The sequence below is a fragment of the Aythya ferina genome, assembly GCF_964211825.1.
Source record: "Aythya ferina genome assembly, chromosome: 20".
NCBI classification, from domain to species: domain Eukaryota; kingdom Metazoa; phylum Chordata; class Aves; order Anseriformes; family Anatidae; genus Aythya; species Aythya ferina.
Window position 1 is genome coordinate 10,199,916 of NC_140318.1, and position 23,563 is coordinate 10,223,478.

General features: G+C 41.0%; 1 protein-coding gene across 3 annotated transcripts in view; it reads right to left on the reverse strand.

The window, feature by feature from the left end:
- Positions 1-23,563, reverse strand: part of PNPLA7 (patatin like domain 7, lysophospholipase) — a 127,210-nt gene that overhangs the window by 95,527 nt on the left and 8,120 nt on the right. For all 3 annotated transcript variants that reach the window (XM_084494425.1, XM_084494427.1, XM_084494426.1), the window contains 9 exons: positions 22,908-23,067; positions 20,651-20,731; positions 15,276-15,404; positions 13,361-13,441; positions 12,197-12,341; positions 11,558-11,650; positions 6,340-6,440; positions 5,311-5,469; positions 609-686 (listed from right to left, as the gene is read on the reverse strand). In XM_084494425.1, the coding sequence (XP_084350551.1) occupies positions 609-686; positions 5,311-5,469; positions 6,340-6,440; positions 11,558-11,650; positions 12,197-12,341; positions 13,361-13,441; positions 15,276-15,404; positions 20,651-20,731; positions 22,908-23,067 (1,027 nt within the window). The remainder of the gene's footprint in view (positions 1-608; positions 687-5,310; positions 5,470-6,339; positions 6,441-11,557; positions 11,651-12,196; positions 12,342-13,360; positions 13,442-15,275; positions 15,405-20,650; positions 20,732-22,907; positions 23,068-23,563) is intronic.

A 23,563-nucleotide genomic window follows, 5' to 3' on the forward strand; every position in this document is an offset into this window, starting at 1 on the left:
TTCTCTTTGCATGGTTATGAAAAATAAAGGCTGTGTCTGTAAGATCAAGAAATAAAAACAAAATTGCAAAGAGAGATAATGGAGTAATCACTGCAGCATGAGGAGGAATATCACAGTTCAAAGGAGAATACAGAAGCATTGTAATTGGAACTGCCTCTTGCTTTGCATAAGCTTGTTTATTTACATAGTATTATTACAAGTCTTATTATATCCTGAATACACTTTGCTATAAACAAATAACATGGAGTGACATTTTGAAGGCCAGCAGTACAGGGATTGGAAAAAAGGTGGGGGGAAAAAATAAAAAATAAATAAAATAAATAAATAAATAAATAAATAAAAGCTGCTTAGTCTCCATACCTTCTCAGGAAGGTACCTAAAAAGTTGAAAATGAACTACCAGATTTCCACTGCAGCTCTGGCTATGCTGCTACTCCACATCTGAGGAGAGGCAGAGAGATTGTTCAGCACAAGAAGAGAAGGTTTGGGAGCAGACAGGGCAGTAGAGTGTTTTTAATCAACATGTGTGTCTTTTCCCCTTGTGTTACAGGGCTGGAGATCAAGCCAGACTTTTGTCCCTCTCTCTACTCCCAGAGAATTCTTGCTCACCTGATCTCCTTGCCTTGAGAGCACAGTCCCAGCAGTAACCTGATGCAGCGTCACTTTGCCATTCAACAACGAAGGATCCTAGAGAAGAAACGGGGGAGGGATACAATTTAATTGTTGGTGCACCAGTAATGATACACAGTGAGGAAGCATTCAAATAAAGCAAATAAAAAACAATTAGTGAAAGACGCTGCCTTAAAGTACAATCTCTTCAAAATATGGTACAAAGTTTCTTTATTTCTCTAACCAATTATTTATTTGAGGAAAAATAAATGTTTAATTTTTTCAATTGACCTAACTTGTATCTTAAATGACTTTATATTTTTCATTTCTGCCCCCAGACTCTTGAAGAGTATTTAATGAAAAGAGACCTGCATCAGCTGTCATGAAAATCATAAAATATGATGTTATTTTCAAAGGAAGGTGAAACCAGAAGAGACCGTCTACATCATGGAGGAGCTGGCCATGATGAGCCAATACTGCCTTCGTCCCAGCCCTTCCCTTGTCACACAGCTCAGCTGTGCTGTGCACGTGCAGCAGATTTCCATGTGCATTGTGGACCAAAGGCTTCCCCTGAGCTAAGGAATTCTCACGTGAATCTCACCAGATAGCAGGAATTTTCCTTCTGACTCTGAAGATTGCATGGCAAGGAGGGTCACCAAAACCCTGCCCTTGGTTTGGGCCTCAACCCCAAACCCTTGCAACGGCAAGGTGCTGAGCTTGCCTGCTGAGCAGAAACTTCCTTCCGAGCTCCAAGGCTGGACACCAGCAGGATCCTAAATGCCCAGCACAGACAGCAGCCAGGCTCAGGGTTCTCCTTCACCTCAAGGAGCTGCCCATCCAGTTTGGTATCCCACAACCAGTGAACACCAAATCTTAATGCTTCAGTCCCCCTTTGCTTCAGCAAGGTGCTCAAACCTCCCCAAACTAGTATATCTTCAGAAGTTCAACATTTTGTTATCATCACCAGAACAGACAGTGGCAAATCCTGACCCTTGAGTCACATTTCGCAGCACCTCACTGCAGAAGCAGAGCTACAAGCCCAGGGAGATGCAATTTGGTGCGTGCACACAGCAGAATTTGCCCCCAGTCATTAACCTTACTGCAGCAGAGATGGAAGCATTTTACCATTGTAATTGCTATGCCAGTTTTTTCTTTAATTTTCAGTTGGAAAAATAGAGCAAATAAAATAATCAGATTTTTTTGTTACACCTACAGCTGATAAAAAGAACAGATTTTCACCAAAAAAATAGTTTTATTGAAACCAATCTGTTTCATGGGAACATATCCAATACAAGAACCTGACAAGCACCTGTCAAAATATTTCAGTTCAGCAATATCAACTCAACTAATTTCTGATTTTTTCCCCTATATTTACACATTTCTGTCTGCGTAGTATTACCTAAAGTTTTTAATTATGAAAGTATCCCACAGAAAGGACTCATGAGCTCCCTAATCAGCTCGCCTTATAAACCATCAGTGGCTTTTTTTGGCTGCATTACCTCTAAAAATTGTTACTAAGGATTTTCTACATGTCTAAGACTAGCAAAGTATTGAAATAGATTGCATACAAAGCTGTGAAGTCCTCGTCATTGGAGATCGTTAAGAACAGCTTAGACACAACCTGCTAATGACTTAGCAATATTTGGTTCTGCCTGGGGCATGGGATGAGACTAACTGAACACCAAGCAGTCCTTGAAATCCTACATTTCTGTGACATTACTACTCCGATTAATTAAGCAATAAAGGAGCTGACAAACAAGGATCACAGACAAGATCCATTTTCTCTCTCAAGCAGGCAAGGCCAGCAAATCCAAGCTCAGCTCACGGTTTCAGAGTTTGAGCTAAATGCCATTTCTTCCACTGATCCCCACCACCCTCCCCCAGCCAGGAGCTTTTAATAAAGAAAGTTGCTAACACAACAGAATCCATTTCACAGCAAGGGTCTGTCTCTCTGTTACTCTAGCAGATAATAAATTAGCAGAGGTTTATGATGCAGAAATGAAAGCACAAACCACTTATAAACAAAAGCAGTAATTAAGTGGGACAGATTTTTTTTTTTGCCAAAGGAAATGAATCAACTCCCATATAACTCATGCAGAAGATATGCCCTTCAACATTGCCCAACTCTTACATGTTTCCAGCTTTATCTACAGTTCTGATATGAGAGTTATATCATATTGAAAACAGTTCATGACAGAGTCCCAAGGAATTCAAGCTATCTGAAACAAAATAAAAACATTTAAATGATGACCTAAGGGTCACTTGAAGTAATACTGCCACTCTGCTAGATTAAATAACCCCTCCGTCCCTCCCTCCCTCTCTCTCACACACACACCAAAACAGCACCATCTGCCATCAAAGCATCTTGATTTTATTCGCTGTGATTGGCTGCTCTGAAAAATGACATCTTAAAATGCCTCTGGTCAGATAAGAAATAAAAGATCTGAGCTAATTTAAGAGAACTAAGAGAAGCTTACAGAATTAGTTGTCTTCGTTGACGTAATTATATTAAATATAAATTTTATGCAGAATAAGATTTTTCTTCCATTGCCTGTAGAACCAACTTTTGCTATACTGCATAGGAAAAAAATCAACACTGACCTTTAAATGAAGTTTCTAGCATTTAGCTACATTCCACCAGATTCTTACCATCTTGTGTAAAAAACAGTTGCTACAATATCAGGGTTGGAAAAGCCTACCTTATTTCATTATTACTTACGTCTTCATGCTAAAACATTGCCTGCTAGATGATGCGTTTCAAGGATACCACTCCAATTAACTTCAACTCGAATCTGTTTACTTGTCAGTTATTGAGAAATTTAATCTAGATTCAAAGACAAATTTGTTGCACTTGGTAGCTTCGGTGATTTTGGAATTTTTGCTTGTGATCTGATAGTGCTAAACAGGAAACCATCAGCTGTACACAGGATACAAACTTTTTTCATAAGCAGAGTCTGAGGCCAGCCTTACCAAGAACAGAAAGCCTCCCGGACCATGGGCTGCACCAAAGGCAGCATGGCCAGCAGGGTGAGGGAGGGGATTCTCTCCCGCTGCTCCACTCTTCTGGGACCCCACCTGGAGCCCTGAGCTCAGCTCTGGGGCCCCCAGCACAAGGACATGGAATTATTAGAGCGAGTCCAGAGGAGACCACGAAGACAATCAAAGGGCTGGAGCACCTCTGCTATGGGGACAGGCTGAGGGAGTTGGGGTTGTTCAGCCTGGAGAAGAGAAGGCCCCGGGCTGACCTTACAGCGGCCTGACAGTGCCTAAAAGGGGCTGCAGAAAGCTGAGGAGGGACTTTGTCAGGGAGTAGAGTGATAGGTCAAGGGGTAATGGCTTTAAATTAAAAGAGGGTAGAATTAAATTAGACATGATGAAGAAATACTTTACTATGAGGTCGGTGAGGCCCTGTCTCAGGCTGCCCAGAGGAGCTGTGGGTGCCCCATCCCTGGCAGTGCCCAAGGCCAGGCTGGATGGGGCTGGGGGCAGCCTGGGCTGGTGGGAGGGGTCCCTGCCCATGATGGGGTTGGAATTAGATGGGCTTTAAGGTCCTTTCCAACCCAAACCCTTAAAGGATTCTATGATTTTATGAACAGAACAGATGAAAGAGTATATATTCCAATTTTACTCCATCTGTAACAAGAATTTCCTCTGGAACAGGCTGTAGCCTTTCATGCTGACATAAATGCCTGAAAAGCTGAACATGAACATAACAAGACGGTCACATCTGCTTGCAGACTAACAGACAGTACCCCATGCCTTAGTTAAATCAGCAACAACACAGAGCATATTTTTCAAGCCTTAATACCTGTAGCTGGAAGATCATGATCAAGACTTTGAACTCGTGAAAGAAATAGTTTAGAAATCTGCAGGGAACGTGAGGATCCAGAAGTGAAGTCTTTTAAGCTCTAGCTAACACTAAAGCAGGTGTTGTTTGGTGAGAGTTCTTAAACCAGAAGCAGAGGTTGCAGCAGCTGTGCCAAGGCCTCTGGTAGCATCTATAAACTTGAGTTATTGAAACATACACTGCAATAAAACTACGGTATCTGTGAGTGATGTAGACAGCTGTACAATTTTCCCAAATTGCATGATTAGCTGAATGAACAGATACAACTCTGAAGTGATGTAATGAAATGCAGATGGATTCACAGGAACAACAAAAACAGAGAGTTTCATTCATTCTTACAACACAGAGGTAAGAAACAAGGGCTGAACTCCATAATGATGACTGCAAGGGCATCAAACACCTAAAATGTACAATGGGCATTGCACAGTCACTCTGTTGTGAAATGCACTCAACCACTAGCCAAACACAGACATTCAATTCTGAAATCAAATGAGGCACTTAGATGCAATGCCAACAGGATTAACAGATTTAACTATTGCCTGAATGCCTTTACATAACTTCTTCAAACAGTATACAAGAGCATGAAATTACAGTGCATCAGAAATTGCATGCTTACTTCTCCCATGCATAAATGTGTACACAGTGAGAAAAGATTCATGCAGTGCATTTCAGTACGTGCTTTTCAAATGGCAGAATAATTTAGATTTATTTCAGTCCTGCTAATAACTTCGACAGACCGGAGAATAAAACATTCAGCTAGTCTCTAAGTGTGTTTGGGAGGCAATTTACTTTTCAATGCCTGGCAGAATGAGATGAAAAGCAAGAACAAGGCCATTTTTTCCTGCAATAACTTACATCAAGTTTCATCAAGGTTGAAAGGTCTTTCTTTGCTGCTTCAAAGATGGCATCAATAGGTTTGCTACTACAGGATTCTTGCGCAGCAAGCTCACGATCAGTATAATGGAAAACTGCTGAAGGAGTTTCTGACACTGTCACAGTCTTCTTCAATATTGACTGCAAAGAATAGATACATAAGTCATAGCATTTTGAATGTTATAATTGGCACCTAACCAGCAAATACTTTGACCATCACCTACGCCCTCCCATCCACCACAACTGGTGGCCTAAAAAAAGTTTCAAAAAAAAAAAAAAAAAAGCAACAGTTTGCTAGTAACTTTTTTTTTTTTTTTTAATAGTCTTTGTATTTTTTCCTGCAAAGCTTGACACTGGAGTGAAATAAAGTTACTCAACACAGCTTGTGAAAGAGAAGGATAAGACTTTACACAACCTGGGCAGCTTCCAACTTGATAGACTTAAAACTGCGTCAACACAGCATACAAAGATGGAGAAGACAAAATATCTTTTTCTTTTCTGATTTTGGTTTGAAGAGTTTAATAATACAAGAGCCTTTCTGTGCTCTTAATTTCTAGGTCAGCCTTCATAAAAAAAAGTACACAACGAAAAGGAAAATGGGTTTATAAATCACAATTGAAAGCCTGACAGGATACAAGGTTTTAATTCCTTCCTATTAAGTAGGTCTCACAAATACAACATGGTCCAATGGCTTCAACTTTGCAAAGAATCCTTTCCATGAGTCAAAGAATGGTAGTAATCTAAAATCGAGATGGTGCAGCAATGCTTTCGCATTGCTTGCCAAGGGAATCTCCACAGGGTCAAGGAGATAAAATAAAAATCTTCACTAAAAAAAAAAAAAAAAAAAAAAAAGAACAGTCACCAAAAATCTGCTGAAACAACTGCAAGCTTAAAAGAAACCAATACAAGATGACCAAGCATCACAATTCATACAGAGATGAATACAATGAAGTTGCTCAAAGGAAGTACAATGCATGAAACATGCTGGAATCTCCAAAAGAAACAACCTACCTTGCCCACAGCAGGACTGCTAGCAGCCTCCTCCGAGCCAAAGTGCACTCTGGCTCTTTCATACGCCATGTCCATGTCTGACTTAGCACTGCTGGAGGTACCTACAAGCAATACAAAATTCTTTTAAGTACCTCAATTATTCTTAGAAATGCCAAGTAGCATACAAACTCTAGCAACCGTTTTGTTGTTGTTTCTGAAGTTTAGGACTAAGTAGGAAGTGGTATCCTCATGCTCAAATTTATTTCCTACTCCTGTTTGACCTGGAAAGTCTGGTAGGAACTTTAGAGCTCCCCATCTGAGCTCACGTATACAATATGTCCCAAAATTCCCACATCCACTCTTGTGCAGTGTGGTAATTAATTTGGGCTAAACAAAAGAGAGTCATTTCAGATCTGACGACTGTCAGGAAATGCCATTTAATTGACAAATTTGTCTCATGGTTTCCAGGAAGCAATGCTTTCAAACTCTTCTCTAAATCAAAAAAAGATAATGGGTACAAGAATGTTCTAAGAGCTTTCATAGAGAGAACATTATGATCAGCATCTTCCCCTGTAGTTTATCAATTAAAAGCACTTCCCGTTTTACATCATGCCTAAAAACTATTTCAGATCTTTCCTTCAGCTTGTCCAAGCTTTCAGTGGTCTTTGCATTCTCAGGGATACACAGGGACTTCTCTTGCAGGTTTCACTTACTTCATTCATGAATTTGAAGTCACTAACAACTTCTATTCCTTACTTCCTAATTTTTAATACATATTATATTAGCTCCTTGGCTGTCTCAAATACCTTTTGGGAACGTATCTCAGATAATCAATAACAACCGTAACTTGGAAACTAATTACCCACATATCAGCCTCATCAGCCACAAAAGTTCATCTCAGTGAAATAGTTCAGAAAGGTGCAGAGAAGGCAGTTTCCTTTAACAAACAAACCTATATCTGTTTCTGTCATATTTCAATGTCCAAAAATATCTCAAAGATATACTGTTTTCAGAAAAGCCTCCTATCTCTGCCTTAGCTCAGACAAGGAGATTCCAACAGTACCAGGGATTCAGACCTATCTGAGAATACTCCTTTCCATGTTGCCTACAAACCTGAACAACTCTTTGCTAGTAGGAAATGCACACGGTCACTGAGGCTATAACATTAAGTAACAGTCAACCTCCAAATGAAAAAACAACAAAAAAAAAAAGCAAACAGTACGTTGGCCCAAAGATTACCAACAGCAAAACTTACAAATCATACAAGAAAAAATGCTCTTCATGCTACTGATACTACAGATATAGTGCATCTTTTAAGTCCCTAACTTAGTTATAAAGAAAAAGTGCTAGGATATTAGAAATAGCAGTGTGGAAGTCTATACAGGCTTATTTGACTACTCGTCAATTACGCTGCCTAACAAATCACAGTGTCAGCCTAATTACTAAGACCTGATACATCAAGTGCATTTTAAATCTAAACACACACTTCCCAGTTTAAACCTAAATAAGCAGATAATGGTCACGTAGGCATGAAGGGCATCTTCTGCTTAGCTTTGTGTATTGAAAGTCAGAGAGAAGAGAGAGGAGGCATTTTAAGAGTGAAAGGATGTCTACTAGACTTCTATTCAAAGCAGAAGCCTTTATCTCAGTCACAGATACAAGCTTCCCACACAGTGGTTAATTAAACTGTCTTGTTGCTCAAAAGGGAGTTAGAAAGGATACAGCAGAACAAGCTTTAACTAGAACTGTTGACTCAAAAGAGCAGAAGGCAGTGGGAAACTCAAGAGTGGAATGCGATCCTGTTTGATGAACACATGCTCACTGGTATCCCACACACTGCTGGTATGGAAGTCACTGCAAAAACAATCGCAACTGACATGTTCCTTGGCAGCATTTCAGCTGCCTCTCTCCTTCTGAGCACTCGCTCACAACTACCTGCTTCTCCTAGCACAGGTGGTCCTATGCTCCTGCACTCATGCTGTAGGTCAGGGCTTCAGTTTTGAAGAAAGAAAAATCAGCTTCTCTTCTTGATAAAATAAAGTGTAATAAAAACAAGATAACTGCTATTTAACCTTAAAAAACTAAGTCAGGAACACTTATTTCCAGGAGCGATAACACTGATGAGGCTATCAGTTACAAAACATCGCACTGCTTTTAGTTCATCTAATTGTTCTGTTCACCAGCCTAGATACTCCACATGGCCTAATTGCATCTTTGTCCACATAAAGCAACTGTGTACTCAAAAAAAAAAAAAGACTAGCACAAGCTGGCAGGATTGTATTTCACCACTTACCACCCTCACCTACATTAACTGCTACGTTTCAAGTTAGATAGGTATCCAAGGATCAAAAGAAAATCACATCCCAGCCTCAGAAGCAAAATGATGCAAAAAAATGTTTCTCTCTAAAATAATTTTTGTTAATTCTAATCAGCCAAGCAAATCAAAGAGATACTGAGATAACAGCACCTGTATGACCAATAAAAGATAGTTCTCTCTTTTCTGAATCAGTAGTCAACATAATCAATATTCCCATGGAGCCTGAATATACAGCATGGCAGTAGAATAAAATCTGAAACAGAATCTCGATCTTTTTATTACAGACATCAAGATATTCTCAGCGCAAACTAAGCAGTGACCATAACCTCAATGCAGGGAACGGAAATCAGCCCCGTTAACTGAAGCGAATCATAATTACCCAATTAGATATTCTCTTCAGTCAGTAAAAATTAATTTTGTCTCCCTGCTAAGCTCTGTGTACCCTGACATAACTCTTATGACACAGAGAAGGGGAGAGGAAGGACAAATGGACAGCACTACTGTTAAGTATAAAGGAATCCTTCCACATAAAAGCTTCTAGGACCCTACCTTAAAAATGTTACTGTGCTGCATGGGCAGATTTCACTTTACTGTATTTGCTTAGGGGAAGAATGGCCACATTCCAAGGCTCAAGTAAGCATTACTTAATTTACCAACGAATCATGTCTGCTGGTACATTTGCAAATGCATACTGCAAAGGAACCTAACACATGAGAATAAAGGCCAGTCTTGTATAAACCACTAAGCATTTTCCCTTAGTTTCCCTGTGTAGTGGGTTTAAGTGGCAAGGTTTTGGTAGCAGGGGGCCATAGGGGTGGTTTCTGTGAGAAAGATCTAGAAGCTGCCCCATGTTTGGGAAGGGCCCCATTGTTTTCCAGAGCTGAGCCAATAAGCGATATTGTTTTGCGCCTCTGTGAGAGCATATTTAAGACAGGAAAAAAAACGCTGCACCACACAGCAGCCGGGAGAGTGAAGGGAGTGAGGAACAGCCTTGCAGGTGCCAAGGTCAGTGTAGAAGGAGGGGGAGAGGTGCTCCAGGCGCCAGAGCAGAAGTCCCCTGCGGCCTGTGGTGAGGACCATGGTGAAGCAGGATGTCCCCCTGCAGCCCACGGAGTACCACGGTGGAGCAGGGTTCCACGCTGCAGCCCGTGGAGGAGCCCACGGTGGAGCAGGTGGCCCTGCACCGACGGAGGCTGCCACCTGTGGAAGACCCCTGCCGGAGCAGATTCCAGGCCGGACCTGTAGCCCGTGGAGAGGAGCCCACGCAGGAGCAGGTGACCCGGCAGGAGCTGCTGCCCGTAGGGGAGCCAGGTTGGAGCAGTTTCTCCTGAGGGATGGACCCTGTGGTACGGACCCATATCTGGAGCAGCTCTGGAAGAGCTGCTGCCTGTGGGAAGCCCACGCCGGATCAGTTCATCAAGGACTGCATCCCGTGGGTGGGACCCCACAGCACAGGGGACGAGAGTGACCGAGAAGGAGCGGCAGAGAAGAAGTGCTGTAGACTGACCATAACCCCCATTCCCCCGTTCCCCTGCGCCACGCGGGGGGAGGAGGTGGAAGAGGGTGGATGGGGGGGGAAGGTGCTTTTGGTTTCTTTCCTTTGTTTCTCACTTCTCTAGCTTGTTCGTAATGAGCAATAAATCTTACTATCTTCTTATGCTGAGTCTGTTTTGCCCGTTACAATAATTACTGCATGATCTTCTCGTCCTTATCTCAACCCTTGAGCCCTTTTTACATATTTTCTCCCCATTCCTCTTTGAGGAGGGGGAGTGAGAGAGCGGCTGTGGTGGAGCTCGGCTGCCCACTCGAGCAGAACCACGACACCCTGGTTCATAGATGGTCTGCTTATCACTAGCCAATATCCCGCTTCTCCATCCCTCTGGACGGTAACACAGAAGTTATCCACAATAGTAACTGGGACATTGTACATTTGCATAGCAGAAATGAAGAGGAAGTGGATTGACTCGCTATTGTTAAAAATTAAGAAAGATGGTAGAAAACCTACTACCCTTTCTTCTCTACTATACATACCATTAACTAGCTAGTGAGAAGCGTAAGAAAACTTACAATGGGGAAAGGTTCAACACTGCAGGCTCCCCTCAGACTGTCCCCCTATTCTCTAACCCCTCATTTGCATTTTTATCTCCTAAACCATTTAATAGCCAACATAAGCAACATGTACCTTGTAATGTATCCAAAATACCTTTATTCTGATGATTAAGCTTTATTACCTCTGTATTAACAGTACCTCCATAATCACTACAGTATCGGAGCCTGACCTTACAACTCTCTCCAGATGGTTAGTCTATTATTCAGCTAACTAAAGACAGGTGCCTTCCTTCTAGGAGTCAGCCCAGAAGTTCCAGGTTCTCTACCTTGAATATAAAGCTAATCTAAATCACTGGCTCAGAGAACGATGGCTACAGTGCAGATGACTGAAGTTAACTGTAATAACACTGCAGCATCAAAACAGCTCAGCCTCATAAATGTCTCAGAGCATTCAATGATAAATCACCTTTATTATCCACTCCAACAACACTCTCCTAAAAGCAACAGAGTCACGTTATGTGCTCTTTGGGACAATCAGCCAAGCAAGAACCGTATGTAATCTTTTGCCTGAAAGATGACAGCATATGTAGCTTGGTTTCAGTTACAAGAACGAATAAAAGCCCTTCATTTGCAGGTCTCTCAGTAGCCAAATGACTGCACGTTCCCAGTTGCTAATAAAGACATCAAGAAAATGCTCTCTTGGATAGAAGCTCATTTGTTATTTCAGAAAATAGATATATATTTTTTAAACATGTTTCAAATGAGTTAGGAAGCAGTACTACTATATGATGATTATTTAGCATAACTAGATATCCTACCCCATAAGATTAGATACATTATGTATGTCCCACAGCTTTCCCAAGCACTACTTACCGGGAGTCTCTGCAGACCCCGCATAGGGAGGTGAAGAAAAGCTTCTTCTGAAAACATGCTCAGAGTTCTCTGTACCAGAAATCTTCAGTGTATCTGGAGTTTAGAAACAATAAGTTACACAAACACAAGGGACTCCGCTAATAAAGTTTCACTGAGAGCAAGGACCTTTCACTACCCACTTTCAAACCCTTACATATAGCCTTAAATGCACTCTAGAATACCAGTATGTTTACACAATGTTTACACTTGCCTTCTGCTTTTAATTTTTTTTCCCCTCTCCAGATTCAGAGGAAAAATTCAGCTCATACTATTTTCCTAGGCTGAGCTTCCACACAGACACTTCAGCACAAAAGCCTACTCTCACCCAAAGACGACTGCTATTATCTAGAGTGCAGAATTTTTGCAGCTTCTCCTATGGGATCAACATTAGGAGCCACGTTTTATTTCTCCCTCCCACTCCCAGTATCTTTAACAACACAGCAGTAATCTATTAAAACTGAGGACTGTCCAAGGACTTCAAACCTGAACTGATCGGTTGACAATCCCTAACTGCTTTGATAAAATAAGAAGTCCTTTGATGCACAGCACAACAGAAGACCGACACGAAGGATAGTTTCTACCCATTTCCAGAAACAATACCCATTTCCACTGCTTCCCCAGCTTTTTCAAACTTTTCTCCACGCTCTTCCTCTGGTGCATTAGACACTTGTCTTTTTATTGCTTTGCTTGAACTTCCTCCAGACGTTACACTTGCCACAGAGATCAATGGGATCGCTTGGCTTTGCTGCAAAAAGCAAGGTGAAAATGCAAACATAAAGCAAACACCCAGACATTCGCTTCAACATCTTGTGAGAAAACACCATTTTACTATGGTTCTACAGGTATACTAAGTATATACTTTGCCCTTTCCTATTTCAGATATCTATTTCATAGTAGCCTTAAAGCTACATTCACAGTTCCATTAGTCATACAATAAAGAAAAAAATGTCTCCCTCTTACTTAAATCACTATCCCGTGTATGACCTTACAGCAAAAGCAATATTCCCATTAACCAGACAGAGCTTCTGAAGGCAGATTAGTAAGAACATAGCTCTAAAACAGATGAGCAGAGGAATTTATTAAATTCTCAGTCATTGCAATCTTAACACTGTTAATGAGGCAAAAAGTACAAGGAATACAGCCTTGACCATTTTGGGTAAAGTGAACATTCTGGGCCAAGTCCATATGCTGAAGGTGCAAACAAGAAAAAAACTATACCAAATCAGTTTGGTATTCCATTGTCAAAAGCTCAAGCATCATTTGAAGGAGTTCTTGTTTGTTTGTTTTCTTTCACAGATAAATGATCAACCCTGTTCCCATCTCCCAAAAATAACCACTCACTGGAGCTGCTGCTTGACAATAAGCTGTCACAAGATATGCTGAAAATAATGCAAGTTACATAGTTTCTGTACTAGACGTGGTGATAGTATAGCATCAGTTTCAAAGGCAACTTCATTCTCAAGATACAGTCCAAGAAGCATCCTTGGAACTATTACAGGTTATAGTGTCTCAGCACCATTAACACAGGTCAGAACTTACTGAAATATAATGAAGCCTCTGCAGAACCAGAAATGACACGCTTCAAACTCTTTAAATTTTATCCTATTTTTATGGGCTGGTTACAAGTGCCTTACCTCTCACGTACTGTCATGATTAAACTAAAGTGCAACATTTACTTTGTAACGTTCTGAAACGAGCAAAAACTCTCAGTGCCAGATCAGTGCCAGGCTGCATAACAGCAAATAAAATGTATCCCAAACTTACACAGTTGAAGAGCTCAGTAGTCAGACCAAGGTAGTTGTGCAAAGCAAGGAACGTCACTCTCTGCAGCCTTACCATGATGATCTAGAAATCAAGGGGCAATAGGAATGGATTCAGCATTCTCGCATTCTCTCACATTTATTCTTGCATTTAAAGACAGCCGTGAACCAGAGTACTTGAAGGCACTTTTTAAAGAACACAGACTGCAGCCTTTAACAATGCAAGCTGAAATTCCTTTATAGTGGTTGACAAATTGAAGCAAAGATGGATTGAAGTGGTTTACCAAAGACTTTACAGTTAGTTAACAGAAATAGGAAAAAAAAAAGATTGTACATCCAAACACCGATTTTTTTTTCCTGTAAACATTAATAACAAGCATGTCTTGAAAGAAAAGCATTCGCTTCTGTATTTCTCTCTTAAAAAAAAAAAAAAACACAGCATTCCCCATAAAGTCTGTGCTACTGCTCTACAAACAGTCTAAACTGTCATAAGACATCACTGCTGCCTCACTGTCCTCTGCTCTGACAGCTTATTCCTATTCTTACGCCATCTTCTCGTTTGTATCAGCTCTTATGGAGCAAGTTAAATTGCTATAACATCTGTTCTCCTCAACCACCAGTATTAGGGGGTTCATGTATATATTCATAAATCATAATGCATTCATAAATCATCTGAATATGAGAACAGTTTACAAAAAAAAAGTCATCATTGAAAGTAAATAAAAAGAACAGATCAGAATGGCTGATCAGGCCATGTGCATGCATTTGACTACTGTATCCGCAGGACAGTGAGCCATTCAACAAACGCCAAACTGAAACCATGAGTACAGAGCATCTTGTCCCTGCACTAGCTTCCACTTGCAGGATCTGCAGTACTCACTTGAAGACCAAGTTCCTGCAATGTTGAGGGATTTCTTGAAACAGCAAAAATCCCATGGCTTGCTGTAGCTGAGCAAACCAAGCTACCAGGGCAACTATGAGAAGTTCCCATGACAGTGTTCCCACATCGCCCAATTGAGGAATTTAGAAAAATATTGTTACCAGTAGCTGGCCTCAAGGACAAGGTCTATGTGACTGCTAATCACAAGGGGGTTGTTTTCTTGCAGGTGGGGTTGTTTTCTTGTAGCTGTTTGTCTGAGTGCTTTTGACCAATAATCTTGTGTGAAACACTGTCCACCCCTGTTAAGTTCTCTATAAAAGTTAGGCTATTCGGGCAATAAAATGAAGCATGATCTGACTCTACTGGTGTCTGTCGTGCTTTCGGCCGTGCTTCCTGCAACACTGCAAAGCAAAGGAAGCTGAACTTCAACTGTAATACAAAGCACAGCTCTTTCCTCAGGTGTTGAAAATCGCTTCTGAGTTAGAAATTCACATCAGACTGAGTGTTGTTAATTTTGCAAAGCATCACCCTTCAACAAACAGCTTATGAGGATATGTCAGTCCCTTTTAGGAATATACAGCTGTCTTTTCCATGCTCCAAGTCATTCTGAAACCCTGCTGCAGCATTACTGTGATGCTCTGAAATCCATCAGGGGCATTACCATGATGCAGAGACCAAGCCAGCACATTTTACCCCACCTGGAGCTTACAGTGCTGGTCAGGCTGATGTGAGGAGCTATCACATGCAGAAAGCGATTTTATGTATGCATACACGAATTATTTCTTCCTATACATGACGAATGCTGATACCAGTACGTCTAGGTCTCTAAGAGTAGGAGGACTAACAAAACTAACTCAAGTCTTGAGAAGCAGCTACACCGAACAGTTCCGTATCTGCAAAAGGATGAGTTTGCTGGACCTTAAAATGCCTTCTTTATAACTCTGAAATCAGGGTGGATTTTCTGTTTTGATTTTGTCTGTGTTTTGTCTGTTTGTGTGGTCGCTGTTGGTTTTTAATTCTACTTAACAATGAAGCTTACCTGTACCACTCTAACAAGAGTTTCAGGATATTTCTGGAAGACGTCTTGAAAGGCACTCGCTGGAAGTCGCAATATAGTGGATGGAACGGCTGCTCGGGCTGAGACTGTTTTATACGGAGCAGGGTGACCCTAATAGAAAGGGTCAGACACAAGTTTATTCCACTGATAACCTCCTGCAGGTCTTCCCAATTGCTTCCCAAATTTCTACTTTGATATTGTATACACTTGAAAGACATCATCTGACCACAAAGAGCCTTGAACTTATGCTCCATGACCTACAGCTGGTGTAATGAGGGCGGCATGGTCAGGTGAATTCACACAGGCCGTTTCAGTAGCATTAAACAGAGACAGAGGCAGAGGAAATAAGAGCTACAAGAAGGTGTATCAGGTTAAGGGAAACTGACTAGTCTGTCAACTCTGTTATAGTTTTATTACAGGCAAAGCCAGGCTTTAAAAGAATTTTAACTCCCAGCTATTCAAAACACCACAGAAAAGAGGTTTTGCTGATTTTATTATCTGCAGCAAATAACTTGGTCATCAGTACAATAACAATCCTAGACTTGCATAATCAGAAAAAAAAATTAAAGCGTAGTTCCTATGCACAGAACGCAGTAGGACAAAAAACAGGCAGACTCCTTGTTTTCTAAAACAACAACAACAACAAACAACACACATATATATATCTATGATTCAAATATGATATTCAAAATGACAAAGCCAAACAGCTTCGCTTTATTTCACACAAATCAGGTCTATACCATTCTGGCTTGCTAGAAGAATGGATGAAGAATTAACAAGCCAAAAAAAGATATAACTAAGTGATAGAATACAGATTTTTATACCATAAGACAAACCTATGTTTCAGGACTTTCCCCTTGAATCAGAACAGACGTTCACAAAAATCTACTGCCAAACTTGCATAAAAAGCTCCATACAACACCCCTTGCACCCCCTCAGTAAAGGGGGAAAAGAATATCTGTCACCCATGAATTCATTTACCAATACTAGAAACATTTATTTATCCAATATTTTTAAGATAAATAGAGTCCTTTTGTGGGATGGAGCATAAACTAAGTACGAAATACAATTTCTACTTCACAGTCACCTTACAGCTTCTGAAGCTTTCATTCCTCCTAAGCAGCGGGAGGCAAAGTTTTCAGACACTAGGGACACAGATACAAATGCTGATTACAAATGAAGATTTGCAAGTCTTCAAGGGCATTAAACAGCTAAACACAATCATTGCAAAATAATTTCTGCCTTAAACATACGGGAACGCCAAATAAGATGCATTCTGTATGACTGTAACCACTCTGGAAAATAAAGCTACAGCTCTGTCTGCCTTGCTGGTCTGGAAGTCACGATGAAGCAGATTCTAAAATAAAATTTAATTAATTGGAACCAATTTCTTAATTACACTAACTGCAGCTGACCTTTTTATAAAATCTGGGGATGATATTAATAGACTTGATTTTCAAGTTCCAAAGGGATTTGAAGTTTTAAACATCTTTGAGCTTTCTCAAAGTTTTCCTGAGTTTCTTTTAATTAAGTAAAGAAATCAACAAATCGCAATTCTGTGCTTTCACTGTACCCAAAATAAATGTAACAGCCCTCTTTTACAGGTCAGTTTAAAGCTCAGCTTTAAACAAAGTCATCCTTTGGTATTCTCCTTATAGTCAAAAGAAATACATACATATACATGTTCTGTTTTTAAATACAGATCCCTATGCTTTCCATCAACTGTATTTTCTACCAAACTCTACATGACATACACAAAGAAAAACTAAAGATGCCTATTAAGTCTTTAGTTGCTGGACAAAGGATAAGCATTAAGTTTAATAGTGTTCCATAACAGTTATTCAAAAGGGCAAAATAAGCACTCTTATATCACATTTATACAGTCTGCACTCTACCTAGAAAAGGCTTCCCCCTGAACAGTGCTTGTTTGAGGACAGAGCAGGGCTGACAGTCTCTGAGAAAACCAGTTTAAGGATAATAACAGATAATGATGCAGCAGCTTTTTTCACCAAAGAACAGCCCACCCCCCCAGTTTTTCAGCATATAATTTTTCCTTTTCGAAATCCCTGCATGACAGCAGCCTGCCTTTGAAAGAGTCAACCACCATGTCTAATAGGGTTGGAACCTGCTAAAAGCTGTCAGAGGAGTGGAAAGAGGAAATGTTCCCATAATTGTCAGTTCTTTCAAATGTAATGTAATCAGCTGCACAGAGAATATCACATTTAAATTATACAATTTTGCAATCACACACTGAGGCCACAAGGAACACAAGTTATAATCAGTAGTAAACTAGGGTTTTTTTGAGAGAACTTTTTGTTCTCAAAGCAGATAACTATTTACGTCTGTCTTGTTCTAAGACCTGTGGAGTAATTAAATATTGTAGGTGACAAATGTCACAGCTAAAGTAGTAGTTGAATCCAGACGACAGCCAAGGGCCAAAATAAATCTCCTAGTAGAGACACAGGTGCCTTACATTCTCCAACTTGGAGCAAAAGATCCTTTTTGTACCCAAAAATATGGCACATTCTCCCTATTCCCATTGCTTAGATTTCAGAAGAGTCAGTTTAGTCCAGAGGAAGATGTTACCCAACATTCTTGCAACGATCGATTACTTCTTATGACCCACAGAATCATCTAGGTTGGAAGAGACCTCTAAGATCACCGAGTCCAACCTCTGGCCTAACACTAACCAGTCCTCCACTAAACCATATCCCTAAGCTCTACATCTAAACATCTTTTAAAGACCTCCAGGGACGGTGACTCCACCACTTCCCTGGGCAGCCCATCCCAATGCTGAACAACCCTTTCAGTAAAGAAGTTTTTCCTAATCTCCAACCTAAACCTCTCCTGGTGCAACTTTTGCCCATCTTATCTCAGGCCCCTTAAATGAACTTGAGCCCTGCAGGCTCACCTTCTTATCCAGGTGACTTTTTTCCCCAGCTTTTTATACTCCTAAGCCTTTTATTTTTTGCCCCTCAGTCACTAGTAATTGATCAAGACTATTTCCTTTTTATTCCAGCTGTGCCACCTGCTCACAGTTTTCCAAATGCCATCTTCACAAGGAAGACAAAAGAATAGCAAAACCCATAGTGCCAGCAGTCATCCTCAAACACAGCCTTTGTTTGTCCCATTTAGCTCAGAAAAAAATCATCATTCAAGAAATAGAACATGTGGAAAAAAGGACAGGCGTAGGGTGAGCACTCAGCAACAACTTCCGAAAACACTTGCATGGCCATCAACAATGCCCAGTTCAGAGACTTCTTTAATATTTAAGGCCATATCAATTCAGAGGCAGATGATTAAACTATAACACTGAACTGTTCCAAAATCTCATGAAAGGGCTGGCATCTACCTGGATTCAAATTCTCCAGTTTCACCTCTGAGTTTTGAGAAAGCAACATTTATCTGTTCTCAGAATAACTGAAATGTAGAACAAGTCTTTTAATTCAGAGATGGCATTTCTATTTAGTAGGTCTAAGAAAACTTTAAAAATTAGACAATTAAATAGGAAAATTACCTCTTACATGCCCTGTCTTTGGGTCCTACAACAAATGGCAGCACTTCTAACAACAACCTCAACCTTTTTGCGCATCTCTCAACCAAGTATGAGACAAGCCTGATGTCCTATGTTACAAAACCGGACAAAGAAATCACCAATCCAGCTCCAACAATTCAAAGTTTCTCTGAAAGCATTTTTTCTTCAATTCAGGTCCACACGTCTGGTGGTACAGTAAAATTTTGTTAAGGGTATGGTATCTGCTGGAGGTTCTAAGACTCATCCAATATCTCCAAATGCCACAGAGAAACCTCCTCTATTTTGATCAATACTACTTTCCTGCTCCTTGCCCATCTTCATGCTACTCCTATACCCAAGTGAATAAGAAGCATAGTAAGAAGAAAAAGCAGAAATAAAATAATCAGTTCAAAAGCAGGGAAACAAGAAAGAAAAGAGGGAGCAGTAGAAAATAAATTAGAACAAGTTACTTAAGAAAGAAAGTGTGCAAGGTTCTTGGTTTTATACTTTTCTGCACACTAACAGCGCCTTTTAATCAGACTTTCAATAATTCTTCTATTCTGCTTCACTACTGGTGTAACTAATAAGAATGAAGAAAAAAAGGATAGAATGAAAATAAAAAGAAATGAATGACAACCACCCTGATAAAAAAAAAAAGTGCAACAGAAAATCAACACTGAAGAGAACATTAAATTCCTGTTGTATAAGAAAACAGGAAAAGAATATGATTAGTATCCAGATTCTCCATGGCTCTTTAGGATACTGTCATTAAGAAAATTTACTGTCAGAAGCATCATTGGCAAAGACCTCTGAATCTGCTATTACTATGGATTTGACAGCACGAAGCAGACTTGTACAGTCCAAATTATTTACTTGCCATTGCTTTCTACAGAAGAAAGTGTGTCCTAGCTTAAAAATTGTTATTCCTTTCAATAGGTTTAATGGAAATTTTTATTTATACACACACACACAAATATGTACTATCTGTTTTCATCTAGAAGTGGCAAAGAACACTTTACAGAATCATTAGAACTAATACGTATGATAAGGGTACTATTTAATGAAAGGAAACAAACAAATATAAGAGAATCGATGTCAAATATGAACAACTTTTTGATTAGATTTTCATCTTAATCTCAGTTATCAACACCCTCCAAGTAAGCACTCAAGTGCTTTGATGTTACTGAAGATGATGAATCCTCCACCTTCGGTTTAGACATTCCTAAATAAGATATGATGTGATGTGACAATTTCAGAAAACCCATCACTGTAATTCCACCTGAAACAAAATCCACACTGCTAATTTGTGCAAGCAGCTAGCACTTAGCTCATCCTATCGCTTGCCACAGAGCACAACCCTCGGATGGCCAGTAGCAACAACAACATATTAGGAAAAAATCAAATCCATCAACTGGTTTCACAGTGTAATTACAATAATAACAACTGTCAGATTATTTTCATTGGACTAAATAAAAATAAATTTGTTAAGTAATAAGTCAAACCATATAAAATCCAGGAATTCTGGGCCCTAACCTGGTCCTTCTCCTGACGTCCTTGTGACCTTGAGCAAATCAAAAACTATACCTCAGGTTTTCCAGACATAAATGAAAGATTCAAACACTGATGTTTACCAGAAAAGTTGCTGAGAAATAGCCAGTGTTACACTGTTAAGCATTCATTTTTCACAACCTGTTTACAGCTACAAAGGAGAAAAAGGACTGGTTAAAGAAACTGTAGCCACTCCAGTTCTTTCTGAGTAATGCCGAAAGTTTATGTCTCCCCCCACACCAGGCTCAGTGACATAAGACAGCGCTGCAGGAAACCTGCACGTTCAAGAACTTACCGTGATAACATCTAGAATGCTGAGAAGGCTGTGGACACTGTCTCCTGCCAGCACCTCCTTAACAACCACTTCTGTTCCATCCTGCAAGTGTAGGATAGAAGATTACTATGGGCTCACAGAGGTGTATATATGGCATATGCAGAGTGTTTTAGAAAGCTTAACTTGCTGTCATTCTCCCAGATAGACTGAACAGCCTTAACAGAAATGGTCCCCCATTAGAACTTGGAGGCTAGTAGTCTCTCTAATCTGATGGAAGTGTGCTAATTCACATCACCCAGATTGTAAACCACCATTCTAATAGACAGCAGAAAAACCACAAGACATTCAAAGACACTCCAGTGCAGTTCAGGAAGTGATAAATTAAAGGAAACTAGAAGCCTCTTTTGTCTAGGGGTAGATGTCACCTACTTGTCTTTTTGATGTAACAAAGAAAAACAAAAAAGCTCTCTTCACTCTGAAACAGAATTAGCTCCCTTTATCAAAGGATTACACATCAATGAGCAGTACAACAGGAAAAAAGTGAAAGGCTGTAGTGGGTTTATGTGGCATGGTTTCGGTAGCGGGGGGGGGAAAGGAAGGCGGTCGTAGGGGTGGCTTCTGCAAGAAGAATCCAGAAGCATCCAAAAGCTGCCCCATGTTCAGTAAGGGACCAGCCACTGGCCAGGGTCTGGCCAATAAGTGATGTTGTTTGCATCTCTGTGAGAGCAGATTTAAGAAAGGAGGAAAAAAAAAAAAAACACTGCACAACAGCAGCTGGGAGAGAGGAGTGAGAAGCAGCCCTGCAGCCCCCAGGGTCGGTGCAGCAGGAGGGCAGGAGGTGCTCCAGGCACGCAGCAGCAGTTCCCCTGCAGCCTGTGGAGAGGCCCCTGGTGGAGCAGGCTGTCCCCCTGCAGCCCATGGGTCCCACATGGAGCAGATCTCCATGCTGCAGCCCCCCCATGGGTGGAGGAGCCCCCAGTGGAGCAGGTGGATGTGGCCTGGAGGAGGCTGCGGCCCATGGACAACCCTCGCAGGAGCAGGCCCCGGGCTGGAGCTGCAGCCCGTGGAGAGGAGCCCACGCAGGAGCAGGGGGCTGGGGGGAGCTGCCGCCCACCCGTGGGGGACCCGTGCTGGAGCAGTTTGCTCCTGGGGGATGGACCCTGTGGTACAGAGCTGTGTGGGAGCAGTGCTTGGAGAGCTGCTGCCTGTGGGAAGCCCACACAGGATCAGGTCAGGAAGGATGGCATCCTGTGGGAGGGACCCCACGTGGAGCAGGGGCAGAGAGGGACCAACAAGGAGCGGCAGAGATGAAGCGCTATAGACTGACTGCAATCCCCATTCCCCGTTCCCCTGAACCGCTTGGGGGGAGGAGGTGGAAGAGGGCAGATGGGGGAAGGCATTTTTGGTTTCTTTCCTTTGTTTCTCACTTCCCTACCTTGTTACTAATAGGTAATAAATCTTCCTACTCTGAGTCTGTTTTGCCCATCACGATAATTGTTGAAGGATCTCCCCATCCTTATCTCAATCCTTGAGCCCTTTGCATCGTATTTTCTCCCCCTTCTCAAAGAGTGAAAGAGCAGCTGTGGTCGAGCTCGACTGCCCACCCGAGTAAAACCACCAAAGAAGTATATATAGAAATCAAAAAATTTTAGATCATTAGAAACCCTAGCAAATGCATTTTCCGCCACCAAAACTGAATTAAACTTGAAAAGTTCAGTCAAGAATAATAATTAAAAAAAAAAAAAGTAATCCAAATTGGCAGAATGGATTGCACTTAGTGTTTTAAGACTCACCCATAATACAAGCTATCTTTTCCTCGTCCACACAAAAGCAAATCTGGATCTGCCACCTTCCAGGCAAGCCCCTTAACTAGCAGGTTAAAGTATTTCGGAGTGTAGCATCACTTGGTCTCTTCTACTGACACTGTCCTATTCTGTACCCCTAACTTACATAACCATCATCCAAAATGAGGATGTTTCCAACAGTGTGCAAAGCCAGTCTTACACCCCAATCTCCCGCAGTAACTATGTGACCAGAGTATGTGAGGTTATTTCAGAACACCCCATAAGTCCTGCATTTAGCTTCCTCTTCTAACACATGGTGGACCACAGCTCAAAACCTTCACCTTGAAATATCATGGCCCTGAAGGGTTAGAAGCAGTCTTTATGAATATCAGTATGATTCAAACCTAAGTTTAATCAATGATTAATAATTCATGCCGACACAAATGCTATGCCAAGAGATTTATCTCAAGAACCATGACTTAGTTTATGCTTACGTTTTCTTGAATGCAAACTTCCAGCTTTCCATCTTGCACAACATAGATGCTGTTATCAAGCTGCCCAGGACGGAAGATGTATTCACCTTCGTGCAACTGCACAAAAAACATGTGCTTGCACAGTTCCAGGAAAAGAGGCTTCTCAAAGTGACCAAGGACCCTGCAGGAAAGAAAATGAAATATTAGGTTTTTTTCCCCCCTCTATGCAAATGAAACCTAAAGCTGTCACCACCCTTAGAAAATCCTTCCTAAATCACCAAAGCCCTCCCAAAAGACCTTAGAGGAAGTTGTAGCACAGCAGTACGATGGTCTGGCATTTCCTACTGCAGAAGTCACCAAGACAGAAATGCAGGAGTGCTATAAAATGCTGAGAAGTGTAAATACTGGAGTTCCTTTTTGAACATCACACCAAACAATGCCAACAGGTGCAAAAAGGAAGGTCTTCTTCAAGCAAATGGTAGCATGGCTTTTCAAGGGAAATGAATATAAAAACCCACAGCAGATTCACACATTGTATGACAAAAGCTACCCTTTGTAACTTCCCCTTGTAGTACAGCTACCCCCACGTAACCAGAACACATGAGAAATACTGAAGGAAAAAAAAATCCCATCATTGTATCCTTGTAAATTTGTACTACCTCCTACAGGCAGCATGC